Source organism: Andrena cerasifolii, chromosome 4, assembly GCF_050908995.1.
Source record: "Andrena cerasifolii isolate SP2316 chromosome 4, iyAndCera1_principal, whole genome shotgun sequence".
NCBI classification, from domain to species: domain Eukaryota; kingdom Metazoa; phylum Arthropoda; class Insecta; order Hymenoptera; family Andrenidae; genus Andrena; species Andrena cerasifolii.
The window spans coordinates 5,400,652-5,412,871 of NC_135121.1; the positions used below are offsets into that span (position 1 = coordinate 5,400,652).

Below are 12,220 nucleotides of genomic sequence, written 5' to 3' on the forward strand. Positions count from 1 at the left end.
TTAACTTTCTAAATATGTTATGTGTCGGTGAAAAAATAAGTATTATTAGCAATAAATGTTTCATTATCAGTAAAATCGAACCGTCAAGTCATACCAAATGCCGGCAGTAGCAAATGTGTTGAAAATTTCATGAGCCCCCTGAATTTTATTACGGGAACTTTTCTGCACTGGCGCCCCACAAGGAACCCAGCCATATATACTTACGCTACGAGCCTACGAGCACGTACGTACTACTGCAGTTCTCCTCGCCGATTCTAACCTTAGCAACGGGACAGGCGGGTTGCTCGCTGCTACTTAGTCCCCGAATAAGCTGATAATTTTTACCCCCGTTAAACTGATACAAAATTATCTGTACTACCATTCTTTGCTTACTTAGCACGTGGGGGCCTTTGCAAAAAGCGTTAAGGCTCGAGAACAATGGGACCATAATAGACAAGTGTTACTAACCATGAAGCGCTAACCATTAAGAAGGGAAAAATGTCATGCTCCGCATTTCTCATAGAATCTTCATGAAATTGACACCAATCGATTCCTTGTATTTTCGTAGTGAGAATAGTACCAAACCCAGCATAATTCGGGCTACAATTAACGCAATGACATACAAAATTAATTTGGAGAATTTAAAGTCAACTTCGTTAAAAATAGTACATGATGCATATTTGGTGTCTTTTAATCGAGAGAATGCTAGAAATCCATTAGTGTCACTTTCAAACGATACGATGAAAAATAAAGATCTTGACTTTTTGTAATATTAATGACTCATCATTTAAGCGAACGTAGGCACACATGTGAATAGGTTTTGCGGGAAAAATACATCTTCTCGCCCACACTACATACATAGTGATATTCCAAAAGCGTTTTGCCCCCCGTACCCTCCTTTTGTAAGCACACGAAGAACAGAGTGAGACAACGTATAAAATTTCGCATGTTTAGCGTCAATAACACGGAGCTAAATACTTTACTCACTACTCGCTTGCGAGTTTATTCATTCGCTACACGTTCAACGAATATCAACTACAGTATTGTTCCGTTATAAGTCCAGGTCCCCTGGTTCGTTAGAAGTACATTTCTATTCCCTCTATGTCTTTTGTAGTCGCCGCGGCCAGTAAGTACGTGACACTGAGAATGAACGAAAGGGCACGCGACGACAAGCCATAAATTTCAGTCGAGATAGTGACGGCATTATCTTACTAAAAGAAGACGGCAAAGAACAAACGCGAGCCGAATAGCATACCGTTTCGTTAGAGGATCAGCCTATCCCTCAAGCGTCGCGGCGGCCAAGAAAGCCCGCAGATACTGATCTTCAAAAAGTGCTTCGTTACTAAAAAAAATATTTTGCTAAATATAAAAAAAAACAGCAACGGAATTCAAAATTCCGGCCGGACAGATAGGTGGAGAATTTAATTGCGAAGAATTTAAAATAAATTTAAGTTTACTGAAAAATTACGACCTGTGGGGTGATTTGAATAAAGAATGCCATTATGTGCCACTATGCGTCGGACTAATAACGAGACAAAACTGTATCTAAGTAGTGTACAAGCGATTTCACCATCTTTGAATGTGAAGACGTATTTAAGGGAAATATCAATCACATCTTGTGTGCTTTTATAAAATATTTTTAAGGTATAACATACTTTTGACATTTTTGAATTTTCAAAATTCTATGTTTATATGTATACTGTAATGAAAGAAACTATGAATTAAAGGTTCAGACTATCAATTGACGGGATCAATATCTGGCACTCCTTTGGCTACACAAAATACACCCGATGGACTTCCAACATCTGCACTTTCTGTGCAACGAGTAAATAATCTACAAGGATTCCAACCATATTCACATGACTATAGTAATTACTCTACTTTACCGGTAAGTACAACTATATTAATATGTAAGACAAATATAACTGCTTGGTGAGTATAGTGTACGATGCTTACTGATCGACCACTGTATCTCATTGGTGGTTTTTTGTTTTCGTGGTTAAGACAATGGTATTTTTTCGAGCACACAGTATGTATACATGATCAAAGTCTATTTGAAGTGCGTTACGAAAAGTAGCACGTTTGTCTTCGTTGTTACGAAAACTATCACGTTTCGGTTTTTGCTGCGAAAACTAGCGTGTTTGAGCGGTTTGCCACGAAATGTAGCGTGTTCCGTTTGTAGCGACGAAAAGTAGCACATTTGGATGGTTAGCTACGAAACATCGTGTGCGTCAACTTAAATATCTTGCCACGCGATTTTTATTTAATACTAGGTCGGTAATTTATTAAACATTAAAATACCGTACTTAAATTACGTAGATTCAAATTTTCATACGTGTTTCCTTTTGAAGTTTATATTAAGTTATTATTTATTTAACAATATTTTCAAAAGTGTTTAATTCTTCGATGCAAAAATCACTTCAACAATTTAAACTAACCACGCTCCGAAACGTGATAGTTTCTGCAGTATAATCTAAAACGTGCTATTCTTCGTGGCGAACCAGGATAATGTGCTAGTTTTCGCTGCAAAGTATGAAATTTGCTATTCTTCGCGGCTAAGCAGTCAAATATGTTAGTTTTCGCGGCGGAAGACCAAAGTGCTAATATTCGTCAGAAACGATGGACTGTGCTTTTTTACGTGGCAAACTGAAACGTGCTGTTTTTTCATAAGAAAAATGAAACTTGCTACTTTTCGTAACGCACGTCGTATTGGTGTCGTGACAGAATTGAGAAGAAAGTCGTCGTCTTACCAACGAGGCGAATTTGGAGACAGATTACATTTGAATCTGACCTATACAAATTATCAGAATTTAATTAGTTAAATTGTACATTTAAATATAATTTGTAAAGAGAAATTTTCTGACCACGGTGAAGTCAGCTGATTCCGACTCACCGGCAGGCCTAGGTTCCACCTCCATCTCTATGCTCGCTCCCGTCGTACCGGGTCCCTGCCCTTCACTTGGGGCTTGGCCCTCTCTGGCGGCAACATCGGAGAATAACCTCCTCTTAGGCGCCATAACTTCCTCCTGCGCAGAATATCTACTCCTCTTCTTGTTTGCTTTCTTACTGCTACTACTCAAGCTGCGCTGAATCCTACCCCGCTCCCCTTGTAGTAGGCCGCAGCCCAGGCGCATCCATGGTCGTAGCCGCTCCTTTCTCCGGCCCCTGCGAGCTAGGAGTACCATCCCTACTCTTCCAGCGGTCAATGGCATGTGCCGCTCTGGCTTCTGACATCACCATCAATGTCTTTTCAACGTCTTGAGAGGCCGCCACTTCAATCTTGGCCATACCCCGGAACACCCTCCTCTTCAGTGCTAGTCAGGGTCACCAGTTCTTTGCAGAGAATAAACAAGTTGTTAACAATCTCCGCGATCTTACCGAGTTGTCGAGCCGTCCTGGCTGGCGATGACTCTGGGTCCATCGGGCCTGTCAGCACTTTCCTCTTGGGTGGCGTAACCGGGACAACAAATGTCCCCTGCTCCTCCCATGGGGCCGTCCCGGGGAGGCAACCATACCCTCTCCCGCTCTCTTCTTTCTTTAAGTCCGCCGCTCTGACTTCAGAGCTTGACCTCTGCCTTCTTTTGGCCTTCCCGATCGGCTCGATAGAGACGTACAGGTTAAGCCGTATCGACTGGGCACTTGCCACTTCACCGACGTAAGTGCCAATGTGGGTGTTGTTGCTGATGTGGTTACCTCATCGCGACTCCCAGTATTCCGCCGCGTTCCTCCGACCCCTTGCTCGGGGGGGGGGGGGGGGGCAGGGCATGTGGCCTGAGACTCAATTCCTACTGATATTCCTCCAATAGTATACCGCGTACGGCCCTGGGTGCCGGAGCCTCAAAGACCGCCGTTATTCGATTGCTTAATTTACGACCTCCCTATATCTTTGCGAGCACTTTACACGATCTTGGACAGCATTGATCTACATTCTTCACTTATTCTCTAAGAACTTTTTCTATACAGAGTATCTTAGTAATTGTTAATTGTAGTGCGATGGGAAAAAGACGATTCTGAATGCAAACATAAACCGAAATTGCAGAATAAAATTTTGTGATCGACTGTCGATACGAGTTCTGTTACGACATCTTATAAAATCAAAGGTTATTCTGCAAACCATACTAATTGCAACACAACGTCTATGATGGTGGACGTAACTCCTCTGACGTGGTGTATTGCTGCAGTTTTGATAAATGAATGCCCCAAAAGGTAGTAGAAGAAATGAATGTAAAACATTTTGTGTGTAAAATTAGTAGTTTATTCTTGACTGGACACTTTTCATTAAAGCTGTTACTACCTGGCCCGTTGAGTACCTACATGAGTACTCGGAAAGTACCCGAGAGAAATAAAAATATCCCCGGATGTTTTACCCGTATTATTATCCGGGTACGTACAATGCTTCGGGTATTTTTTATCTTTGTGCGGGCTAAAATTACTAATTAAACTTATTATTTTTATTAAAATATTTTTATTTTCGTACAAAAATAGCGATAAATTATCATTTTCTGGTAATAGGCAGCTATGTTTAGAATTACCATTATTTCCAGTTGATAAAAGCACACGTTCAGAATTGGCAGACGTTGCAGGAATACCTACATACATTTTAGTTAATTCTGCCAGTCTGGGGTATTTGTTTTCGTGCATTGTCTACCATTCTAACAGACATAAATTATGATACATTTGAGTCTGTAGCGAATACATTTCAAAGTCTGAATTACTATCACCGCTAGAATTTGGAGCTAGGTATACAGAGTGATTCTCTCGCTAGAGTCCTCAAAGGCAATGCCGCGGGCAATAACGCGCCCCGCCAAGTTTCGGGGCCTTCGACGCTCAAGACCAGGGAGGCCACACAATGTTGCGTACTAAGAAGTGACGAATCTGAAGTTCTGCATTTCTCGTTATTACCTAGAAATAATTTCCTAAAAAGGTACCTTCTACCTAGGGCTGCCATCTGTAAAATCATTAATCCAGAACAGAGAGCATTAAAACACCGGACATTTCCACTTGAAACCCGGACACCTTTAATTATTTTATATATTAGGTACGATATACCAAAACAAAAAATTCTGCAAATTATAGACTGTAAACGCAATCAAGAAATAAAGGGAAAGTATTTATGACTTTTTGAGCAAGCAGCATCGAAAAACCCGGATCACTACAGAAAATCCCCCCGCGACGCCCTAAAAAAGAGGACAAATCCGGGGAAATCCGGACGGATGGCAGCCCTATTTCTACCGAGTCGATAATTATTGCTTCACTGAGGAATGACCTGTTCCTGAAAGATGACTATAAGACTTGTTGGTGCCATTTTCAAATGTTTCACTAATATAGCATACGAGCAGTATGGGTCAGCAACCAGCAGACCGAGCGTACAAGCCGATTACCTAAAACGGAGGGCACTTAGGCCTTTAACAGCTCAATATGAAATCAATTTGTAGTAACCGCTCTGGAGAGAACCTTGTTTTGTACAAACAGGAATCCGGAAATATTTTTCGAATTCTTTAAAACACGACTTGTAGCGACATTTGAAAACTAAATATATGTTTCTAATTGTCATATTGTAAACACGATTTTTCTGACTAAAAGGGACTTCTTTTAGCAAGACCAGTTGTTTTCCGTTAAAGAGACGAATAAAACTGAGAAGAATAAAAATTCGAAATAAGAAGTTTTGAATAAAGAATAGAATGTGATCCATTTAGCATGGAATGACTCACTGTAGTGCTATAGATAAACGATTAGCAAGTTTTCATCGAAGTATGCTATAAACTAATGTTTCTTTCGTCTGTTTCAGTTATCGGGCGAGATAACGTATGCTGACTTATGTTTAACTCGCCCAACAACTTTATCAACATTAACAACTGATACAAAGTTGACGACGATAAGTGGAGATCATAGTTTAAGTACTATACAGAGTTATGGAAGTGGAATAAATATAGGTAGTAAACCATGCATAAAAGAAGGGACAATTTATGCCTGTATAGACCATAACTCTAAACCGTCGAAGGTTGACGTTTCTAACGCATCGTCATGTGCAATAACACCATTATCATCTAAGAGTACGTTTCAAGAATGCAACGTTTCAACAATAAATAGCAAACACCACCCTGCAAGAGAAGTTGTCACTGTTCGTACACCATTAATTTCGACCCAAGAAAGTTGTGTATAGGGATGCGATTCTGACGCGCTGAATGTCAACGAATATTATGTTTGATGTGATCACACTGTGATAATATGCGCGTCTATCTGCTACATGAGGTTTATTAAATGTTTAACCTGCAATAAGACATGTATGTTCTTTGGTAACCGATAAACGTATAAACGGTTTGAATTATTGAACAAACGTTAAATTGATAGCAAAGGCATGCGAAGGAACAATGAGTTTTCTTGATATAAGTATGTAAAAATAAGAAAGATATGCGAAACGAATGTCAGTTTTCAAATTAGTCAAATTTTTCAAATGATATTGGTTAATTTATCAAAACGACTGATTTCAATATCTCACAATGAGTCTTAACACATCACACGTAAGACGTATCATTTCTCGTGAATGAAATCCACCAGTATATTGTAATTGTAACAAATTGTATCAATAGTCATCAGTAATTTAATGCGTATCATATTTTTGTTACATTAGTGAATTTTCTTTATGACTAAAGAATGAATTCGATGTTCTAAAGGTTTAAAGTGAACCACAAGTTTGCCGGTGTTAAAATGTTTTATACTCAACAGGAGACAAATCGTGGTATAAGCAGGCACGGAGCGGTTCCTCATGGAAAAATAAGACGAAAGTAAGAATAAATCTTTTTAGATAGAGGCGTGATTTCGAGAAAATTAAATTCAGAAATAGCTTGCATTTAATGGAGATATGGTCTGTCAAAATACTGTAAACGTTACCATGGCAAATAGTTCAAATTTCTTTATTTTATTACGTTAAAAGTTACTCGAAATGTCTCTTATGACAATTCTGTCAGGCGATAAATCCATGGCGACAATTCGATAAATGCAACCAGTTATTGTCGGGTAGATAGAAGGATCGACTTAGACGGTGGAGCCAGTTTTGGTTCTGAGAACCGCCACTTTCTACCCTTTCTTATCTGATCCGAACGTTTTCGAGCTCACAAGAGAATATCTTGAAGTGATAATCACTGACTTTTATGAAATTATGTAAAATGTAGTTCTCACAATAATATCTGACACGTACTTTTATTTGATCAGGCGTCAATTTTGAAACGATTACAACAGTCCTCAAGAGGAATAACTATTAGCTAGAGGTACAAATGTTCCTATTGTTAGTTAAAAGAATATTATAACAATATGTTGAATAAATCTTGATATAAATTTCATTTTCGTCATAACTTGCTGTATAGATGATGTTCTTGTCGTCAGTCACTTTTGTACCTCTGCTTATGAACTTTGAGGGGTAGTTTCACGCTCCAAATATGCAAACGGGCCAAAATAAAAACACTTGTTTCTTATTAATTATTGTTCGCCAAGCCAAGCCAAGCTAGCCAAACCAAGTGAGGTCACCAGCGTCAACAACCTATTTGTCGGTGACGCTGGTTGGCCGTGGCTAGCTTGGCTTGGCTTGGCGCTGGCGTCGGTTCGTTTCCCATTGTTTCCCACCTTGGCATTGATTGGTTTGACGTCACGGCGTCATCACGCGCATGTGTGGCATGTTCCCCCTCCACTGCCCCCGGCACGTGCACGTATACCGCCTCACACGATAAGATATTTCCCGGTAACGCTGGTTGGATCCAGGATTCAGCGGATCGAGTCTCCGGCCGAGTGGAGTATGTCGCGCCTCTTGGCCGGCCACATGCACTACCTTGATGCGGTGGGTCAGCTATTATTGACCGCTGACGTTTCACTGCAATCGAATGACGAAGTGAAAGATTACCCCTCTGTTGATATGTCTAGGACTGGCCCGGCCAGCTTGTAGCTCCGGGAGCTGCTATTTTGGAAGCTTAGAGCCGCATAGCTGTCGGGAACCAGAATCCGTGAGTGTAGAGACTCCAGCATAATATAAAGGAGGCGACAAAGTTTTCCTCCTTGGGGCCCCCAAAAGAGTCAGTTATTTACACCTACGGGTTCGAAACTGCACGTACGTTATTACCATTTTTCCCACCCATCATACGCCCGCAGTATTATTGGCTCCGAACTCGGCACCCGCATGACTCTGGGAGTCACGAGCAACGCTCCAGCTCGCAAATTATCAGTTGGTCGGGCCTGATCTAGGATAAGGGTCGATGACAAATATGGGCATTATTTAAGTAACAAATTATTTAAATGACGTATCAAATAAAAGAAACTTTGGTCTTATTCGTCATGAATAAGACTAACCTGAGTCAATTTTTAATCGAAACGCCATGATTGTGAATAATTCAATCATGGGGATTCAATCGTCGGCCATGATTGAATTACTTCAATCATGGGAGTTCAATCATGACTAACCGAACAATGTTCTCGTATTCATGCGTACTTTAGTCGATTGAAGCTCGACTAACTTTGGCGAGCCTCGAGACTCGCGAGAGCCTTTAATCGAAGCCGCGCGAAGCCCGAGCCGAGCGACATTGTATCGTTCACCCGTCTAAACTGGCGCCTGGAGTTGCTCGGCGATGTGTCATCGATTATACGGAAAGTGAATTTCTTTATTTTTCATCGTATCAATATGAAAGTGACACTAATGGATTCATTGCATTCTCCCGATTAAATGGACAGAAAATAATTTAAATCGGACTACTTTCAACGAAACGGACTTTCAATTCCGCAAACAAATATTTCATGTAATTTCCTTAATTATGGTCCGAATTATATAATTTTTGGGGCCATTTTCATTGGGAATACATAAGGAATCGATTGGTAATACTTTTATCAACACTTATCAAAAACATGAACATTTTATCTGGCCCGTCGGTTTTATTGCTCTCGGCTGTCAACGGGCGGCCTATTAGGGCCCAAAGGCCCTCCTCGCAGCGAGGAAGCAAAACAGTGGGGGGTAGGTCTTTCCTGATAATCCAAGCCCAAAGACTTTTCAACAATCGGAAGGCTCTATTTTTTCCGCTGATTTCGACAATGCGCGCAACCATTCGCGTACGCGGCTTCATGATGCACGAGGTCCCTCGTTGCGCGTCCGTCCACAGTCTACACATTAAAATCCTTTCTAGGGTGTTCTGTGGCGCACATTACACATATTTATAACCGTGCCTTAATAGCAACGTTGCAATTCTGCGACGTTGAATATACAAATTACTAACAAGAGATAGACTTATTTTATAGAAAACACTTCAGCCAATATGGTAGTATTTTTTCGGATGTATAAAATCGGGACCTTGAGTCGAATTGAAAGCTCCGTTTCGTTAAAAGTAGTCCGATTTAAATTATTTTCTGTCCATTTAATCGGGAGAATGCAATGAATCCATTGGTGTCACTTTCATATTGATACGATGAAAAATAAAGAAATTCACTTTCCGTATAATCGATGACACATCGCCGAGCAACCCCAGGCGCCACTTTAAACGGTGAACGATACAACGTCGCTCGGCTCGGGCCTCGCGCGGCTTCGATCAAAGGCTCTCGGGAGTGTCGAGGCTTGCCAAAGTTAGTCGAGCTTCAATCGACTAAAGTACCCGTGAATACGAGAACATAGTTCAGTCAGTCATGATTGAAGTAATTCAATCATGGCCGACGATTGAATCTCCATGATTGAATTATTCACAATCATGGCGCTTCGATTAAAAATTGACTCGGGTTAGTCTTATTCGTGAGTCTGGAATACAATTTTCATCTTTTAGTCGTACTCAATTTTTTATTTGAAATAATTTTTTGCCCATCTCTGGTTGATAATGGCCAGCGGTAATGCGCTTAGATACGGTACGATTCCCCTGGTACATCGGGGTTGAGGTGTTACAAAAATGGGTCAAGAACAAAGGTCATGAGGCACATTTGCCGCCCCAATCTGCTGGAGTCGGTATCGCTTATATCTCTCGGTTTTTCCTCAAGTGTCTACCCGAGGTCCCTCGGACCAGATGGGATTTTACTATCGATTTCTTCTGTTCAAAAGCGCAAAATGTCGAACTTTGAGGCCATTTTTCGAGGTGGTCCTATCTGATTTCGAAGTTAACAATGGTATCAATCAATTCTACTTGGCGAGATCTTTCCAATGGTGTAGAGCAATCACTGCACGCCTCTTAAGCACTTAACATTGGCCTTCATTGTGCACTATAGGCTTATTTCTGTATGAGGAATCGTTTGGCAAGCAGGTGTACCACGATATTACCTCTACCCCGTACAAAATATCTCTACTGTTTATGTACGGTGCATATATGTATACAGTACTACATATAAATAATAGTATATCTCAACTTTAATCACATTGATTGAATTTATTATATATTTAAATGTAATTATTGTAGAATATATAATATATGGTTTGTTACTTTCAACGTTCTAATCAATTTTCCACGTTTGTAATTAATTTTTATTTAAATACTTCCAATATATCGTTCTTATTGCCCTGTTGCCTGTTTATAGTTTTGTCTTTTCACATCGTTACATATACCCGAAAAGATTGACAAGAGTCGATTTTTATTTTCTTATATTGTCGTGAAATATGAAAACTATACGATGTGTTCGGGGAATATTCGTTTTACGTTGTTGAAATGTAAATAATTAACCAAATTATGTAATTTTAAGAGAACCAACATCCGAGCGAACAAGTGCAAAATATTTCTTCGCTCCGCAGGTCAATAGTCAATAATATTTAAAGAATACAATAATATGTATTTAGAGAAAAAATGGGTTAAACTACAGTTAAGTGGTTTTTAGAAGGGCATAGGATGAATCAAATGAAATCTTTCTAGGTGGATGCACTTCGAAAGTATGAAGCTGACCGTTGTTTTTCTTTTCTAAGTGAGAACATATGTGGTGTAAGAGCATGTACATAAGTATGCGGGTGAGTGTGGTTGATGCTGTCGTCGATTAACTGAAATTAGACGAAACAGTCGATACGGGTCAACGATATGCTGGCGCGTGTTCTAGCGAGCGGGCCAGAAGGGAGGCGAAGCGAGAATCCCTAGAGCCCGCTGACATATCTAATATAAATAGCGAGAATGACGAGTGCAAGGTATTAGCGAGAAATACAGTGAGTATTGCGAGTGGGTGAGAAAGAGCGAGATAGAGTGGACAATATAATAAAATAAGATAGGAGTACTAGAGTTGATAATCCTGCCTTCCAAAAGATTCTTACACATATGTTTTCTTATAGCAGAATTATAGTATATTTTTTTCTAAATACAACTATCATAGGTTTTTATGGCCAGGCTCTAGTAGTTATTTGCAGAAAGAATAAATTGATAAGAAGAAATCATCACTCTTTTACTAATGTTAGCTTTACTTACAGAAAGTATATAATGTGACGACCATTTAAATCACATTTTCGTAATTAATATATACTAGTAACAATTATCTTACATTGTGCAATCTATTCAGTGTTATTTTCGCACTCTTTCATATTAGCTATTATAGGCAGAGCTTATTATCAGGGCATCAACGTATCATCGCGGAAGGTACTCAAATAACACAGGATACACTACACAATGTAAGACAATCGTTACTATACTAACTGTATAAAAAATGAAATCTTTATAATTTCTATTGTAACCCAATGAAACGATTTGTACTGAGCTAAAAATGAATCCAAAACAGGCCATCAATCGAAAATTTTGTATGATGCTTATACAATGCTTTACGAGAATCATAAATGGATTGGTAACAAGCATGTGCTTACATGGTGTGACTACTAAAATATGAGAACTCTTACCGCCCCCTTCCTACTGTGCATGCCAACAATGTTCATATCATTTTGTAATTTTCTAGTTTAGTTGTAATAGGGTCAGTGTCGTGAACGCTGCGCCCTTTGAAAGAAGTTATTGTTCTGACCGTTCTGTGGAAAGATGTGTCATCTGAATTTTGAACCAGGAATTATAATTAAATTTTTAATGACGTAGCAGGCATTCAAAAGAACACAGCGCAGCAATTCAGAGCCATATCTTCCGAAGGCTTTTACCACTGTTTTTCTTCATAGAAATCACAAATAAAATACTCCATAAACTCGGCCAGAGAGGATTTTGAAGGAGACTACAAAATTTTTATATGTAAAAGAATAAATTATTTACAAAGAAGGTGCTATTCTGAATGTGTTAAGTATCCGTGATTGAGCCAAGAAGCGGTCGGATTTTATAGGCAG

At 39.6% G+C, this 12,220-nt stretch overlaps 1 protein-coding gene across 2 annotated transcripts in view; it reads left to right on the forward strand.

Moving 5' to 3' along the window:
- The window catches only part of LOC143368617 (nephrin), a 338,794-nt gene extending 331,332 nt beyond the window's left edge, over positions 1-7,462 (forward strand). For both annotated transcript variants that reach the window (XM_076811531.1, XM_076811532.1), the window contains 2 exons: positions 1,707-1,867; positions 5,768-7,462. In XM_076811531.1, the coding sequence (XP_076667646.1) occupies positions 1,707-1,867; positions 5,768-6,142 (536 nt within the window). In that variant the 3' untranslated portion in view covers positions 6,143-7,462. The remainder of the gene's footprint in view (positions 1-1,706; positions 1,868-5,767) is intronic.
- Positions 7,463-12,220: the final 4,758 nt, after the last annotated feature.